This window comes from Larus michahellis, chromosome 2 (assembly GCF_964199755.1).
Source record: "Larus michahellis chromosome 2, bLarMic1.1, whole genome shotgun sequence".
In the NCBI taxonomy this organism is placed as follows: domain Eukaryota; kingdom Metazoa; phylum Chordata; class Aves; order Charadriiformes; family Laridae; genus Larus; species Larus michahellis.
Window position 1 is genome coordinate 163782342 of NC_133897.1, and position 17735 is coordinate 163800076.

The following is a 17735-nucleotide window of genomic DNA, read 5'->3' on the forward strand; positions in this document are numbered from 1 at the left end:
AAAATAAAACCTAAATCTAGATGAGATACAGGAAGAAAAGTCTGGACCTGAAACATCAAAAGAACAGAGGAAAGTATGTTGATTTATCTTTAAAATAAAAATCTAGGTCAACAAAATATGCTTTGTTGACAATTCTATCGTTCTCTACCCTGGGGAACAAAACCTGAAAACAATCATTTGTACTAAATGGGTGAACAGCTCAAACCATTCAGAGTGTTATAGTTCTGAATTGCAGATCTTTTCTGTCTGCAAGTGAAAGCTTTTTAGGGTGCAAGAGCCCACGTGTGTCCCCAAAAATGCATGGGGGGCATGAGAGGACACATATTTTGGAATTTATGTCCCCATAGAGATGTATTTTTGGGGTTACCAGGCTATATTTACACATTTACCTCTAGACTTGACCATATCAGGTTGAAGTTGCTACCTGTGTAGTTGCTCATCACCCTGCATTGGCCAGGGTTCACCTGTCATCACAGCTTTGCAAGGAAAAGGATTTCTATTAGCATGCCTAATCCATTTAGGGCTGAACCAGACAGGCTAGCTAAAACCTTCTGCATCAGCAGACTGAAATAATCTGTCTGACTTGCGGTACAGAGAAACCCCTTCTACTGTAAGGGCTGTGCAGTAATATCTTGCAGAAGGACAATGCAAACATTTGGAAGATGATGAAAAACTTCCACAACACAGCTCTTCACAGAGTGAAAGTCTACCTGTTGCCTTCAGCTCACTAAAAGAGAATTAAAGGTTTCCTCGTTTCTTTGTTATTTACAGTAACTGGTCAACGAGCCAATAGAAACATTTGGAGCAGTGGCAGCCTGTGAAAGGATGGCAAAAAAATAGGATGCCTGCATAAGCCTGCATTTCCATATCATTAACACCCTCCGAGTCACCAGGTTCCACAACGAAATAAAAACAATGGACAGATTTGGTGGAAGTAGGATGCTTTTTGCCTCTTTTTTTTTTTTCTCCCCAAAAAGATTAAGGAGTCCTTCAACGAAGAGTGAAAGAGAGCTGGGGACAGGCAGTTCAGAGTTTAGAGTCAAAGCACTGCTAGAGACAACGTCTAAGCACAACCCTGAAAAGGAAAACCAGGAACACGAAGGTGGAAGAAGAAATTTCAGTGCCGTAGGATGCTTTATTTGCATTTCCTATTCCCTCCCAGACACAAATATCCTCTCTTTCAATCGTTAGTTCAAATAGTCCTTCAGTCTTCCTCCTCTGCTTGCAAAGAAAGTATGTGGCCTTTTATCCCGCCGCAAAGGGCTTATATGCTCTCACAATAATAAAACGGGACTCGAATCCTTTGCTGCTCTTTAGCACGCAGCCAGACAATAGCAGCCCTCCCTACAACACATGCCTCAAAAAGTGGATTGCGATGATTCCTCTGGTGACGAGCCTGTACTACAGAAAGCAGAATTGAGTAAAAAGCCTAAAAACCAACCGTGATCAGAAACTAATTCAGGCTGCTGATGAGAAGTGAGCTCCCTGCACCAGCTGGCTGCCTGGCCTTGGCTGATAGCGCAGTGCAGTAACAAGCTCTGCCGGCACCTCACCCAGAAAAGAGGGCATTTTGTCGGAGAGGGACAGATTTAGCCAACAAAAGCTGCACAATTTAGAGCTGGGCTGATTGGGGCATTGATGTCTTTGGTGCAGCTGTGCCTGTTTGCCCACAAGCAGCGACTCTTCCAGCTGCAGCTTAGGATGCGCCCTGTGCCCAGGCAGCCTGGGACTGCCAATCTGCAGGGCATTGGCTTCGGTGTCCCTTCAGGTGTGTTTCTGTCAGGGAAAAACACTGCAAGGGAAGCAGTTACTCACAGCCTCTCCAGGGGCTCCGGCTTCTCCTTGGGCTCCTTTCTGCCCCTTTGTGCCCTGGGAGGAAAGAACGATAGCAGCTGATTAGAGATAGGACGGGACTGCCTGCCAGACAAAAAGACTTCAAGATGCCTGAACGTGCACTAGGCAATGGTTTTTCATTAATCAATCCACAGAGGAGTTTAACGGCGGAGGAGATTGCTCCCAGTTCTCTGTGCAGCGAGAAAATTAAATATAAAAATAAAACCCTGAGACATAAGAAGAATTACTAATGACTGATCAGCCCGGAGGCTGTTTCTCAGCACAGGATGCTGAAACTTGCAGGCATTCATCTGGGTGAAACTCCTTCCTGTCCTCGGCCCTACCAGCTACTTCGTTTCCCACTCAACTCTGATGCTCTCCCTGCACGGAGGAAGTTTTCCCTGCAGTTCTCAAATGCAAACAACAGCCATTTAGAAATGATCAAAATAGATCACAGTCCAGAGGATTTGTCCCTACATATCACATAGCCCTTTCTTAAAGATTTTGAGAGGACAGCATCTACTCACTGAACAGTCCCCCATTTAGCAGCTTTTAGTTACAAGTTTCATGGTATTACTGTTTCTTTTTTTTTTTTTTTTTTTTAACAGTAATACCTGTTAACCTGTTAAATACCTGCTGTTAACCTGTTGAAGCTGGTGATGCCCAAGTAATAGCTGACACTATGGCTTGGGCAAAGCACCAATGATGGCAGAGTGAACACCCTCCCATGCTGACATGAAAACATACCTAAGTGATGACTGGAAATAATGTGTGAGCCAAAAATTTTCAGAAGATAATTGAGACTATAAAATAATGTCACATGAGCCATAGTGCTTTCAGGGTGAAATGGGCTGGGGTTGAATCTGAATGCTCTGTAACATCTGATACGTAACAGCCCTGAAAATCATAGAATCAGAGAATAGTTTGGGTTGGAAGGGATCTTTAAAGGTCATCTAGTCCAATCCCCCCCTGCAATGAGCAGGGACATCTTCAACTAGATGAGGTCGTTCAGAGCCCCATCCAACCTGACCTCGAATGTTTCCAGGGATGGGGCATCTACCACCTCTCTGGGCGACCTGGGCCAGCGTCTCACCACCCTCACAGTAAAGAATTCCTTCCTTATATCTACTCTAAATCTTCCCTCCTTTAGTTTAAACCATTAGCCTTTGTCCTATCACAACAGGCCCTGGTAAAAAGCTTTCCCCCTCTTTCTTATAAACCCCCTTTAAGTACTAAAGGCCACAATAAGGTCTCCCTGGAGCCTTCTCTTACCCAGGCTGAACAACCCCAGCTCCCTCAGCCTGTCCTCATAAGAGAGGTGCACCAGTCCTCTGATCCTTTCTGTGGCCCTCCTCTGGACCTGCTCCAACAGGTCCACTTCTTTCATGTGTTGAGGGCTACAGACCTGGACACGGTACTCCAGGTGGGGTCTCATGAGGGCAGAGTAGAGGGGCAGAATCACCTCCCTTGACCTGCTGGCCACACCTCTTTTGCTCCAGCCCAGGATACAATTGGTTTTCTGGGCTGCGAGTGCACATTGCCAGCTCATGTCCAGCTTTTCATCCTCCAATACCCTCAAATCCTTATCGGCAGGGCTGCTCTCAATTCCCTTCATCCCTCAGCTTGTATTGATACTGGGGGTTGCCTTGACCCAGATGCAGGACCTTGCACTTGGCCTTGTTGATCCTCATGAGATTCACACAGGCCCACTTCTCGAGCCTGTCCAAGGTACCTCTGGATGGCATTCCATCCCTTGGGTGTGTCAGCTGCACCACTCATCTTGGTGTCATCTGCAAACTTGCTGAGGGTGCATTTTATCCCACTGTCTAGGTCACTGGTGAAGGTATTAAACAGTCCTGGTCCTAATACAGACCCCTGAGAGACACCACTCATCACCAATCTCCATCTGGACATTGAGCCGTTGACCACAACCCTCTGGATGTGACCATCAAATCCATTTCTCATCCACCAAACAGTCCAACCATCAAATCTAGATCTCTCTAGTTTAGAAAGAAGGATGTTGGGGGGATCTTGTCAAAAGCCTTACAGAAGTCCAGTTAGATGACATTTCTAGTTCTTCCCTTGTCCACTGATGTAGTCACTCCATCATAGAAGGCCACTAGGTTGGTCAGGCAGGACTTGCTCCTGGTGAAGCCATGCTGGCTGTCTCGAATCACCTCGGTGTCTTCCACATGTCTTAGCATAGCTTCTAGGGGCAATCTGTTCCATCATCTTCCCAGGCACAGAGGTGAGGCTGACAGGTTTGTAGTTCCCAGGATCTTCCTTTCTACGCTTTTAAAAAATGGGCGCAATGTTTCCCTTTTTGCAGTCACCATGTCTTCATCTGACTGCCATGACTTTTCAAATAGCATGGAGAGTGGCTTGGCAACTGCATCAGACAATTCCCTCAGGACTCTGGGGTGCATCTTGTCAGTCCCATAGAATTCTGTATGTTCAGGTTCCCCAGGTGGTCACAACCTGATCTTCTCTTACGGTGGGAGAGACTTTGCTCCTCCGCTACTTCTCTTGCAGTCCTTCCACTTGAGAGGTGTGGGGAGAGAGGTTGCCAGTGAAGACCAAGGCAAAAAAACTGATGAGTACCTCAGCCTTCTCCTTGTCCATTGTTACCAGTTTGCCAATTATGTTCACCAAGGGAGGGTACACTTTCTTTGACCTTCCTTTTCTGGCTGACAAACCTGTAGAAGACCTACGTAGTATTCTTTGCATCCTTTGCCAAGTTTAGCTCCATCAGCAGCTTGGCCTTCCTGTCCCTATCCCTAAACAACTAGGCAGTGTCCCTATACTCTTCCCAGGATACTTGTTCCTGCTTCTACTGCCTGTGCATTTCCTTCTTGCCCTGTAGTTTGATCAGCAGGTCTTGGCTCAGCTGTGCCTGTCTCTTGCCTTCTTTTCCTGATTTCTTACACCTGGGTGTGGAGAGCTCTTGCACTCTGTGGAAAGCATCCTTAAAGATCTGCCAGCTCTGTTCTGCTCCCTTGTCCCTGAGGGAAGTTTTCTGGGGGGTCCTATTGACTAACTCCTTGAAGAGCTAGAAGTTTGCTTTCCTAAAATTCAGGGTCCTGACTTTATTATTCACCTGATCTGCGAGTGCAATGCCTTATGTAGGTGGAGTAAGGCTTTGTCAACAGGTTCCCCTCGATTGGGCAGCCTGTAGTAGACACCAACGACAAGGTTCCCTTTGTTGCCTTGGTCTCTAATTCTTACTCGTAAGCTTTCAACCTGCTCATGGCTATTCTTCAGAGACAGCTATTCACAATCTATTCATGTTTTGATGTAGAGAGCAGCCCCTCCATCCCTCCTTCCTTGCCTATCCCTTCTGAACAGCTGTAGCTATCAATAGCCATATTCCAGTCCTGAGATTCATCCCACCAAGTTTCAGTAATGGCAACTACATAATAAGTTATCTGAGAGACCTGTGGTTCACTGGCATCAATACAAGATGCCCGCTTGAAGGATCCTGAAGTTGGAAGGGGTCTCTCACACAATACTAATCATGCTACAGAGATGCTGTGTTTCTGCTTTGATTTTCCTCATGTTGTCCTGATGTCCAGCATAAGTACTTACCTCTGCAGAAGTCCCTGAATTTACAACTAGAAGGAAGGAAAAATGAACTATTGGTGTATAGGGGAAGAATTATTCCCAGTGATACAGACCTTGAAGGCACCTCTCTCTGGTCATGTCAAAGATTTTCTCCAATGCTGGCCCTCTTACCTGTACTCCTGCAGGTCCTGGGACACCTTGTCCACCTGGGATCCCAGGTAATCCCTGCAAAAGCAGAGGGAGAGATGAAGGAGCTGAAGATCTTCTCCTGAGAGGAAGGAGATATTTCTCCTTCCTCCCACTGAGAGAGGAAAGGGTGGTTTTTACAGATGCTGTGACTGCACAGGAGTCTGTCTCTCCTGGGGGCTCCATCCAGAACAAAAGCAGCCCGGAATACAAATGGAGTAGCCAAATGCACAATTTATCTAGGCCACATCACTTCAAAAGCCCTTGATAAACCTGTGCAACCTTACTGTCAGCCAAACTCTGTCTAGCAAACCCCACATTCCTCTTTGCAGCCACTAAGGCCCAGAGCTATAAATTAGGAGCTTAAATTCATGTAGTCATGTAGCTTCCTCTACAGTCAGTACAAAGCCAAGCACCACTGTGGCTACTTCTGGTGAGAGAAGCATCTCAACTATGGAAAGTGCATGACCCCCCACTCCCTCCAAAACACGCAGCTCTCATGTCCTCCTCCTGCTGAAGTTCAAAGCCGACTGAAGAAACACTTGGGTGTGCTTACAGGTTCTCCACTTGTTCCTTTATCTCCTTTCTCTCCTTTTGGTCCAGGTTCACCCTGATATAAAACAATACGACAAAGAGAGAAATAAAAGCTATTTCCATGGCTGTATATCACACTAGTTCTGTTTTGTAAGAGGGCTGTTTCAATCAGATATCAATGTCTAATACAGAGTACCTTCCTCAAAGGAGTTTGAGGTCAATAAATCAAAATGATGATATCACACACTAAGATTTGGAGATCTTTGTCTAGACTTCTTGGACTGTTATGAAAATAATTGCAAAACTGTTTAATTTAAAAAGAGAAAAAATTTCCCTCATAGACAATAGTAGTTAAAGAATCTACTGCTCCTAAATTTGACCAATTCAGCTCCAATGTATTAAAAGGCCAGATGATACGACAAGGAGCAAAAGCACCAGTGCCACTGCACTGCCTCTCTGCAGGACCACAGATCTGATGTCATCCTACAATTAGGGAAATTATCCCACATACAGACCATTTTCTATTCCGCCTATAAGAGCGGGGTGTTCAGGGTCTCATCTTGACCACTTCCAGAGATGTGTACTGCACAGCTTTTCCTGATCGCTAGTTCTGTTACCATCTCCATACATCCATGGAACTTCCCCTCCCTCCTGCAATGTCACCACATTTATTTCATTTATTTCATGCACCACCATAATTGACTAATAGCATTAATTTATTCCTGTTCTTCCTCCTTACAGTAAATTGCAGATGCTTTCAGACAGAAGTTCACCAGCTTTGTTCTGATCTCTAGAACAATAATCAATAAATCCATATTTCTGCTCTTTATAAATCAAAAAGGAACAGCACACAATTATGGAAATGTCTGGAACAAACCAGGCATTACATGAATACTCACATTTGTGTATATGAACATATGTATTCAGGCAACAGCAATCATTACTTATTCATTATTTATCATACAAGGTGTTTCAATTATGCAACCAAGGAAGAGTGATTTAAGTGATTTAAGCTACGCACACACGAGGAATAGCGATCAGTCAAAACGCAGAGCCCAAGACAAATCAGCTTGAATTTTATTCACATCAGCTATTTGCCAATCATTTCTGCAACACCTGGGAATTCAAAGTCCATTTGCAAATGATTCTTTAACAGGCAAAATAAGTGTAACTGCATAAATATTACTTATATCTGTACTCATTATACATTATGAATAAATATTATCATCTGTGATAAATAACAGGAGGAATTTCACTCTGCAAGTAGCGCCCCTTTAGATCAACTTTTAATCGAGCGGTCCCTTATGCCATCTAGCGGCCTTCGGAAAAATAACGGGACCGCCTAAAGTAGTTCAAGCAAAGGGTCCTATGCAAAAAAAATGGATGGTTGTGCCTCTAAGTTATTTTGCGTTATAACTTTTCAAGTTCTGAAACCCTTTTGAGAGAGCAGAGTAACAAAGCACAGACATATGGCAATACATTTGTAGTATATGGGAATAAGGGCACATTTAACCAGGCAAAACAAGACTGCAAAGGGAAGAAGTAACTTAACAGGTAAAGGGAGGAAGGTTTTTTTTAATATTCTCCTTTCTCCCACCTTTTCCTTGATACTTAATTTGCATCTTAATGCAAAATCGGCAAAATTATAGTCTAATGTCCTTGCACAGCCACAAATATAGGTAGAAGCAGCATCTCTTAACGCAACCTATCCAGCAAACCCTCTTGAGAGTCCTTTCACATTTGTCGAACCCAAGGGTATCTGCTGAAGCTGTTAACACTGTCTGCTAGTGCTGCACGTTGTGGAGACCTCTGCCCCCAGCAGCTGGACTTAATCCACTGCCACCCACTTCTCCCCTACAGCTCAATAAACAGGAATGATGCGGCGACAGCCAACAGCTGCTGCCAACCTGAGCCAGATCAGTGCTTACAGCTTCCTTGACCTGCTCTCCACAGTGTCCTCCTGTAGTCTCAATTAACACGTTTGTCATTTGTCTGCCACTTAAAGGAGAGCAAACGCAGCGGGGGCTCAGCTGTGCCCAGCTGTGGTGGGAGAGAGAAGGCCAAGTGATGAGCCATTTCCTGCTCTACTGCTTTTGCCTCTTTCCAGCCACTGTACCTGGCCACCGCTGTGGTTCTCTCACACCCCGTCTCCAAGAAGTATTTAATGGTTTTAACTGACTAGCCTAAACAAACATGAAAAAGTTCCCTTCACCCCATGGAAGAAACCAACCCCACCTCTACCGTCCTGCTGCATCAGCAAGTTTCTGCAGAGCACCCAAGCACACAACGGAGCTGTGGTGGTGGGCAAATGGGAGCTCAGACTCACTCGGTCAGAGATTTTCCATATTTGACAATTAGCAAGGTGTGGTTTAAGTGAAATTGATTTTAACTAATAATAAGTAAACACAGTAATGGTGCTGCTGCCTTCTCTCCAGGCTGTGTTTCCTGTCTCCGCCTGCGTGAGCTGCTCCCTGTCGTTGTACACCACATACTCAATGGAAACCAGTGGCAAGTACGGAGTTTCAGAGAGTGCACGACATCTTTCTGCACCCTACTGGTCCTGCAGCCTCAATAACATAACATATAACACTCTCCTAAGGCATATTGCCACCTTCTGACACCTTAATTTGCAGCGCTGTAAACCAAAGGTAACTATCCTTACCTCCCCTTCTCCTGCCAAAGCTTGCAACACTATGTGCAGACCTGTGCATCATCACATTCATCCTGCATGTGCAAAAATCCCAGAGACCTGACCTGCTGACGCACTTCAAGCCTTTTATTCTTCACTGTCTTGCAGCTCATTTACACAAGTAGCGCGCTCAAAGAAAAAGAGATAACTCCTGTGACTGTAGTGCTACAAAGACCACTTAAGATGTCATGTCTGCAATTTTCCTTAGTATGTATGTTAGCAAACTATGAGCCAAAGGGAAAAGTGAACCAAAGAAATCTTGTCCCTATTTCCAGTACTACCTCACATTCCTATTTCCTTCCTCAGCCTCTGTAGAACCTGGCATATGCACTTTCTTGTCTAACGGCAGTCTTACAGCTTAACTCTGCCATTAACACGTGCCGTAAAGCCTCCTGATCTTTAACGTGTTTATTCATATACCAATGGTATGATCCTATATAATGCCAGATATTGCCTACTATGCGCTGCAAGTGGGAAATAAAACTTCATTTTAAACTTCATTTAAGAGACTGGGACAGCATACAGCTGTGTCCTGGCCGCAGCTGGCTTGGATGCTGTTGTGACCAGGACAGCTGTGGGCTCCTCATAATTGCTGCTATCAATGGTGAAGTTGCCCAGAAGCAGACTCAAGCTTAGCTCTTTACTGAAAGCATTTAAAGAACATGGAAAATACTAAGGTGCTGTGTGACTATCAGATATAAAAGACAGTAAGCCAGAGGCCGTGCTTATTAGGGATGTTACTTACAGGAATCCTAGGGTGTGGGGTGAAGAATGATGTCTGGAAGAGAAACCGGGCTGTTAAAAGAAGCATTGCCTATTTTCCTTGAAATGCGATAACTTATGTATTCTCCTTGTCATTACGAATTACACCTCCCATATATCCATCAGTAGGTTTATAAACGAGCAACTCATTGTAACATCTGGCTGTTTGGAAAAAAGCCCACAAATATCAGACATTTCCTAGAGTATTTGAAACATGAACGTAAACCCAAAAACATCCTGTATGTCCCACTGCTATGAAAAAAATAAACGATCTTTAACCTTGTTAGCAACTTTACTGTTAGCAATCTCCAGCTGACTTTTCCACTTGGAGACATCTGCAGTATTATTAAATTTCCTGACTCCGTGGCTGAGCCTGGTGTGTTCTCCCTCTGCTTTGTACCATGTACAAGACATACACATCTCAACATGTTGTCTTAGGGATTACGTAGTCATCCTGAGGGACTAGCCACAAAAAAACAGATAGCTTTTTGTAGAGAGGCAGTATCTTTTATCAAAACTGATAAAATTAGGAAGAAAAATTTAGTCCTTGATGAAATGAGGATATGTTGAAATCGTCACCTACTTTTACAGCTGAAATAGAAGTTATTTCTCCCTGTGAACACAGGACGCTTGAGCAGTCAGGCATATCTTCTCTGTATTTAGCCATGTTGTACTGTATTCCTATGCTGCCTTCTTCGCCTTTACTTTTTTTATCCTTGGTGTTGTGACTGAGTCATTCTTGCGTGATACACATGGAGCCTATCTACACTATACCATGAAGCACCCTTCGGCACAGACTAAAGAGGCCCAACTAGTGTCAGGGAATAAATTATAACACCTCCTCTATGGCTGCATGAAGGTCTTTAGGCACCTGACTTTCACCAACAGACCTTGATTCAAATTCTCTCCCTAATTGGTGAATGTGGCGGCTGTAACCAGATGTGCTGAACAAAGCTGACAAGTGGGTATCTGCCATTTTTTGGAGGATCTGTGACTGGGATCAGCATGCCTGTTGCAATGACAAGCCCGTTCCTAGTGCTTACTCCAAGCTGCTTACTCAGATTTTGCTGGAGGGAACTCTGGGGTTTATGTATTTACATTTGGTGGACACTGGTTTAATCACCAGTGGACTTCGTTGTAATTATACTCATGCTCCCAAAATGAATTTTTTCAGTTTCGTTTTTAAAACAATAAATTGATGTTTTCTTGGTCTTTTTTTTTTCTATTAGCAGATAGGGTACATGCAATCAGGTGTGACTGGTTTGTGTGTTTCTCCTGGTTTCAGCTGAGTTAGAGTTAATTTTCTTCCTAGTGGCTGCTGTGTTTTGGATTTAGTATGAGAATAAGGTTGATAACACATATTGTTTTAGTTGTTGCTAAGCAATGTTTACGTTAGTCAAGGACTTTTTCAGCTTCCCATAGAAACTGAGAGGAAGCATAGACAGGACAAGCTGGCCAAAGGAACATTCCATACCATAGATGTCATGCTCAGTGTATAAATGGGGGTTGGCAAAGGGGCAGGAACCCACAATTGCTGCTCAGGATGGTCTCGGCAACCGATTACCAGGTGGTGAGAGCAACTTGTGTTGTATCACTTCATTTTGCATATTCTTTTACCATTATTATTATTATTATTTTCCTCTCCCATTACTGTTCTATGAAACTGTCTTTATCTCAACCTACAAGCTTTTCTTCCCCATCCTTTTCTCCCTCTTATCCCTACCCTGCTGGTGGTGGGGTGGAGTGAGCAAGCAGCTGAGCGGTCCTAATAACTTGCTGGGGTCAAACCACAACAGTGATGGACCCAGTGCTGAACCCAGAACAACCTATGGGATGAGAGGGTCTTCCTGGACTTACAGCACAGCATGGCACCGAATGCGATGGAGGCTCTGGGAGGATACAGCATCACTGAACCTGAGTGCTCCAACCCAGAAGCTCATGTCAATGAGAAGTGGAACCCTCTGCTCTTTCTGGAAGAAGGTGAATTGTTCCCCAAGAAGACAAGCTGTTGTTCATTAGTATCTGTTGAGAGTGAGTCACTCTTATCCTGAGATCCCAGTGGGAAAAATCTAGCTCTCCCTGGACAATCTGTATGAACACACTCCCCATTTTCAGCCATGACCTTCTTCAGATAGCTCACGCAGCTGCTAAACAAATCACAAATTCAATTTAAGTGCTACCACGAGGCAAGGGCATACAGAAATGTCATTTGGAAAGAGGCAGAGGGATACCACCTCCCCACAAAATAAAAGGACCAAATACACCTTGATATTGCTTCTCTGAAGCAAAGGGAGATAATCTCAGAGTAAATGGATCCTAAAGTTTCTGCAGAGAAGCAGGGATCTTGAAAAGCTTTGTTTCCAAGGAATTTGTGTGGACAAAGTGTGATGATGCCTTGAATATTCGTTACAGCACAGAACACAATCTTACTTACTGTTCCAGGCAAGCCTGGTGGTCCAGGGGAACCCATGTCACCCTAGAGAGGGAGAAAAATATAACCAAAAAGATAAAAATATAAAAAGGTGCCCAAAAAAACCTCAGCATTATCAGCTAGGAGATGCAACGTTACCAGACGAGATGTAACCCCATGACAACCTGTTGGCTCAGTGACACTGAAAAGCCCACAGAACTTCTCTGATGGGTGGAATTTACCCCATTGCTCTGGCCAGAATTTCTGCTGTCCTTGCTTTGTTGTATACAGGATTCTTACTTTGCTGTCTTTATCACTTGGTGACTTTATCATTGAGCTGACTTCACAGGTCAGCTAATGTTACCCCATCCAGTGGAGGAGTGATATGGAATTTAATTTGCATTTTAAGTTAAAGTTGATCAAAATTCTTGCTTGAAAATTGTGTTTTAGCTGAACTTCTGTGGATGGAAAAATATACTCTGTTTTTCATCAAAAATGTACATTTCTAAATTCAGTTCTAGCCCTCCATAGATGGTGAAAGTCACCGGTAAACTGAGGGCTGATGTATCTCACTTCCTGATGGCTATTGCCACTATAATGAGGGCAAATTTTTCACTACACAACCGTTGGCATCTGCAAGGTCAGGCCTTCATCTTCATGTTCCCAGTGGTTGAATGTAAATTTTGGTGGACATCACTTTTGTCTAGTTCTCTCGTTTTCACTAAAATTAATAGTAATGTGATGGCAGAAGCCCAGACCATTGCTTAAATTATTGTTCTAGCACATCACAGGCAGGCACAGAAAAGTTCTTTAGAATTTAATTCCAGGCTAATTTCTATCAATTTTAACACAAAGAAAAATTTCTTTGAATTAAAGAAACTGTCCTTAAATTTCATCAACTGCTTACTATTTCTTGCATTACTCAATAAATGGTTGTCTCTGTCCCACACGCAGCTTTCTCTGCTGCTTCTTGGTAAGGCTCATCTAACAGATTTCTAATGCTTTTGATCTTCCTCAGATATTCTCATCTATCACTTGTCTCTGTGCCCTTGCCCCTTTTCCCCTCTTGTCTAAGGAGGAGCTTACTCATTTCACTACTCACCTTTTCTCCTCTTTCACCTTTCAATCCTGGGAGACCATCCTTTCCTTTTTCTCCCTAAAAGCAGGGAAAGGAAAGCAGGAAATATGCATGTTTTGACTTGATTGCATCAGTCCCACTAGAATATTTTACACTTTCAGTTGATCTTGCCTGTCCTCCAAGATGTAGTGCAAGCAATTAAAAATGTAACATTTTGGAGATGGCTTCATAAAATCCATACTATTTTCAAAAGCCAACAAATAGCAATTAAGTTCGTGGAAAGGAAAGCACCAATCCTAAATCAATTTTCATGTAGAAGATCCTACTGCCTGATGCAGTTATAAAACCCAGATTTTTTCCTAGTTGGACAAGAAAGGCACCAGAACAGGAGTTAAGAACCAAAGTGGACATTCATACTACCAGTTTTGTTTATGTTAAACATTTCAGAATCATCCATTCACCTGTCTATTTTGCCCAGGTAACCTCATCATCTGAATGGGAGATGATTAACAAGGATGATGTGAATACTCCTCAAAGTGCATATAAAAAATCTATTTGTCCTGCATTCAAATAGGAGCTATCTGACCTATATTTCTTTGATTTTTTATACAGAGAGAATATATTCTATATCCTATGATCTACAATACATATAATCTAGCAAACTAAACAGTAAGACCTCAGTTGATTTTAGGTCCTTCTTGCTCACATTCAAGCATGCCGTGAGTTATCAGGAGTGCAGGTCTCATTTACATGGCCAAATTTACTGTCAGGCCCCTGATTCAACTATTTCCCGGTATGTAAATGCGTCTGGAAGTGTGGAGCTAGACAGGGGAAGCAGTAGACACCAGGGCTCGGATGGAAGTTAGGCCATCAGAAAATGATCCAACCTTTGGGGAGACTTCTCCAGGGCTCAGAGACAAGGGCAATTTGTGATTTTTTTGCTGTTATTTGTTTTTTTAAATGTTCTTAAATCAGATCAGTATTTCTGAAAGTAAGGGCCAAACACCACTGTACCTCTTCTACTGCCTCACGAGTCATAACCTTCTGCATTTAGGATAGACATTGTTCATTAGCACCTCTGCTGCAATTAGGAACAGTCACCAGGCAGTAAAGAACTTTTTTGGAAGAGGTACTTGGTGACTTTGCTGGATGCCAGTCAGATGCTCACCACAGCAATCACACCAAGATAGACCACCACCTAGGGACAGTCGAGATAAGTCCTCCTGGCACCAAATGGCCAAAGAAAATCAAGCTGTGGCTCATAGTCACTCACCCGGTCTCCTTTATCTCCTCTCAGTCCAGGTAAACCCTGAGGACCAGGAAGACCTGCTTCACCCTGAAGGCAAGACAAAGAAGTGTGTGAAATCCAGGAAGAGGCATCAAGCTTCTATTGGCTTCTATTAATAAATCCCATTACTCTCACAGAATCACAGAATCACAAAATGGTAGGGGTTGGAAGGGACCTCTGGAGATCATCTAGTCCAACCCCCTGCCAGAGCAGGGTCACCCAGAGCAGGTGGCACAGGAACGCGTCCAGGCGGGTTTGGAATGTCTCCAGAGATGGAGACTTCACCACCTCTCTGGGCAGCCTGTGCCAGGGCTCTGCCACCCTCAAAGGAAAGAAGTTCCTCCTCATGTTTAGGTGGAACTTCCTGTGTTCAAGTTTGTGCCCGTTGCCCCTTATCATGTTGTCGGGCACCACTGAAAAGAGCCTGTTCCCATCCTCCTGACACCCACCCTTTAAGTATTTATAAGCATATATAATTAAGAATGAAAAGGCAGAACGGTGGGCCAAATTCTTCTCTCAGTCAGGTCAGTTAGTTAAATATGCATCAAGTCTGGTCCTCAGAGTAGACTAATCTAGCCACAGGGCCCTTAGGCTGGGGAAGATGAAACCCTGATTTAGCTGTCTATCTCTGCATGTCTGACACTAGACTAGGAATTGTTCAGAACTCATAATGACTGCAGACGGTTTCCTCTCAATACCTACTCACACCATGATACCTATGGTCTATGCTGTAGGCCAGAACCTGCCCCGTTTTTTTCATGGCACTTATAGATGTAGTTTGTTGAGAGAGAAAGGGGTTAGTTTGATTACCAAATAATTTCTTATTCTTGGAAAATCATTACTTAGAACAGCAGCTAAGACTTCTCTTTTTTTTACCTTTACACTGTTGACTGACACTATGGAATTTAGGACATGTTTTCTTCATGCTGCTCTGTAGCAGGACCAAGCAAGCAAATCAAAGCAGCTAAAAAATTTAAATCTACCTTTTATTTTCATTTTTAATAATCTGGCATGGTCCAGAAATGCAAAAACTTCACTGTATTAATGCGAACAGTACAGATGTTATCTGACAAAGAGATCTAGAATTTCCTGGATGCACTATTGCATATTTGGATTTCTTTCTGTTTGAACCTTACCTTTGAGTTTCTGCTTTATAACGCTTGCTGTTGGAGTAATTATGAACTCTCTGTCATGTGGTTTGTTCTAAATATATCAAGCATTCTCAAATTTAGCTCCCATTTGACCCAGTTTGTCACCTGAAAATAACCATGTTCTTTCCTATTTATAATTATTCTGCTATCTGCCTTTGTGGTGCAGTATCACAAAGGATCTCAGTCATGGACAGGACCCAAATGCACTAAATGCTGTACAATTATGAAAAAAAGGTGAACCCCGCTCTAAAGAGAATGTCTCTGAAGTATGGGAAGACTCAAAACATTATCATGAAATAGGTGCAATGATTCTGCAGAAAAAATCAGGTGAGGAACAAGATGCTGTGGTGACTTGAGTATGACTAGGAACATCAAGGTGATGTTTGGAGAATTCTAAAGAAAGAGACATTTGGTGACAGAGGGAGTCGTACTTTATGAGAGCCACTGTGGAATCCTGGCTGAAGATGAGATCCCAGAGATCATGAGGACAAACAGAGGGCCTAACGTTAAAAAAGAAAAAAAAAAAAAGGAGAGTTTGGAGGAAAAATAAAAAAATGTGGTGTAACTTGGCCTCTGGAAAGGTACTGAAGCAAAACGTCAATGAGTTTATATGAGCTCAAGGACAGAAAAATAAAACAAAACAGACAATGTGGATCTGTTTAAAACTAATCATTTCAAACTCATCTGGTTCCCTCCCTTGACACGATAACAAACAGAGAAGAAGTATGCATTTTTATGATGTATCTTGACATTAGTAAGATATCTGGCACAGGCCAACATGACGTTCTCATTAACAAACTACAGAAATGCATCGTAGAAGAAGGGTCTCTGAAGAATGGTGTACAACTGACTGAAGAAACTACATTCACACACCTGTTATTAGCTGCTTCCTGTCAAATTCAGGGGATATATGAAGTCCTCTATTTTAATTTATGACTGAGGTGACAGAAAAGAGAACATTTATGAAATGTGTGGAGAACACCATGCAGTGGAGAGAGAGGCAAGTGTTTTGGAAGGTGGTATTAGAATTCAGAACAGCCCTGTGTGGGGAGATGACCCAGGCTGAGTGGCAGCACTTCAGTCAGGGCCTGACCCCTCATTGCACTGGGGCTAAGCTTGCCTGGCAACTGGAAGCCCAGCAGTTCCTTTTCCTGGCAACTGGAAAAGGACAGCGCTGTGTGATGACCACAGAAACCACTGAGGAAGGGTACGGAAACAGCTCCCTGAGAGCCCCATGAAAGCGCTCCTCGCCATAATGATCCCCCGTTACTTGGGACACCAGATCAGGATGTTTTCCTGGGAACCGAGTAATACCTATTAGCTAGATTATAAGGAATTTTGGAATAGAAGCAGAATAGTTCCCACATGCAGGGTGGTGTAATTGTTATCCACTCAATAAGGGCCTTATCCGAATAAATCTCACTTTGTACCTCGGACTTGGAACCTTATTCCTTCAAGGGGTAGACAGAGGCAGGGGGTCTGACTGCAGCACCCTGACAAATAGGAGAAAGGGTCAGCAATTCCTAAAATATAATGGTTGTGGAGAGACTGTCACAGCTTATGGAAAGATGCTATATGAGACTCCCCATGGACAGCTTCTTCCCTTATTCCATCTAAGTCCAGTTTGTGGCGCATGTTCTGCTTTATTGCATAAGACAACATGGGAGCAGAGGTTATGACCATCCTCTCATTTCGTCCTCATAGCAGAAGATTGGATTGAGACTGGTAGGAGTAAGAGAAGACCGAGGCTCTGAGACTCTTCCACTTCTGGCATATACTCTGTACCCCAAAATCCTAAGATGTATGCCAAAGATACAAGACTCTGTCCTATACAGATTTCTCTTCCTACAGATTTTCATACTACAGTTGAACAGTTGGCATGCAGATGAAAATGTTAACTTCTACAGTTAGTTGTCCTGGCTGGGCTCTAGACAGCTGTGTGCTTTAGGAAATCACAGGACATTTCCATGGTTTTTCACTGAGTTCAACAGCTATCTGCTGAAACCCAAATCCCAATTAAAAAAGCCTAAGATAACTGTGAAACTTTTAACAGTCATCTGGGGTTATTAGGAAGCATTTACAACTTGGAAATGACAGCGTCACCCCTTGCATCGCACAGCTACAAATCAATTCCTCATCTTCTACAACCAGCACCCTGTGATAATGTGAGGTGCGAAGGAAAACAAGTACTTTTAAGCCACTCTGTCTCGGCTTTTCTTCCCTATTCACCATGAACAAGATGA

At 43.4% G+C, this 17735-nt stretch overlaps 1 protein-coding gene across 1 annotated transcript in view; it reads right to left on the reverse strand.

Moving 5' to 3' along the window:
- COL22A1 (collagen type XXII alpha 1 chain) overlaps positions 1 to 17735 on the reverse strand; it is a 229512-nt gene that overhangs the window by 47880 nt on the left and 163897 nt on the right. The window contains exons 30-36 of the mRNA XM_074577898.1: positions 14327 to 14389; positions 13078 to 13131; positions 12000 to 12041; positions 9549 to 9581; positions 6137 to 6190; positions 5566 to 5619; positions 1816 to 1869 (exon numbers count right to left, since the gene is read on the reverse strand). Of these exons, the coding sequence (XP_074433999.1) occupies positions 1816 to 1869; positions 5566 to 5619; positions 6137 to 6190; positions 9549 to 9581; positions 12000 to 12041; positions 13078 to 13131; positions 14327 to 14389 (354 nt within the window). The remainder of the gene's footprint in view (positions 1 to 1815; positions 1870 to 5565; positions 5620 to 6136; positions 6191 to 9548; positions 9582 to 11999; positions 12042 to 13077; positions 13132 to 14326; positions 14390 to 17735) is intronic.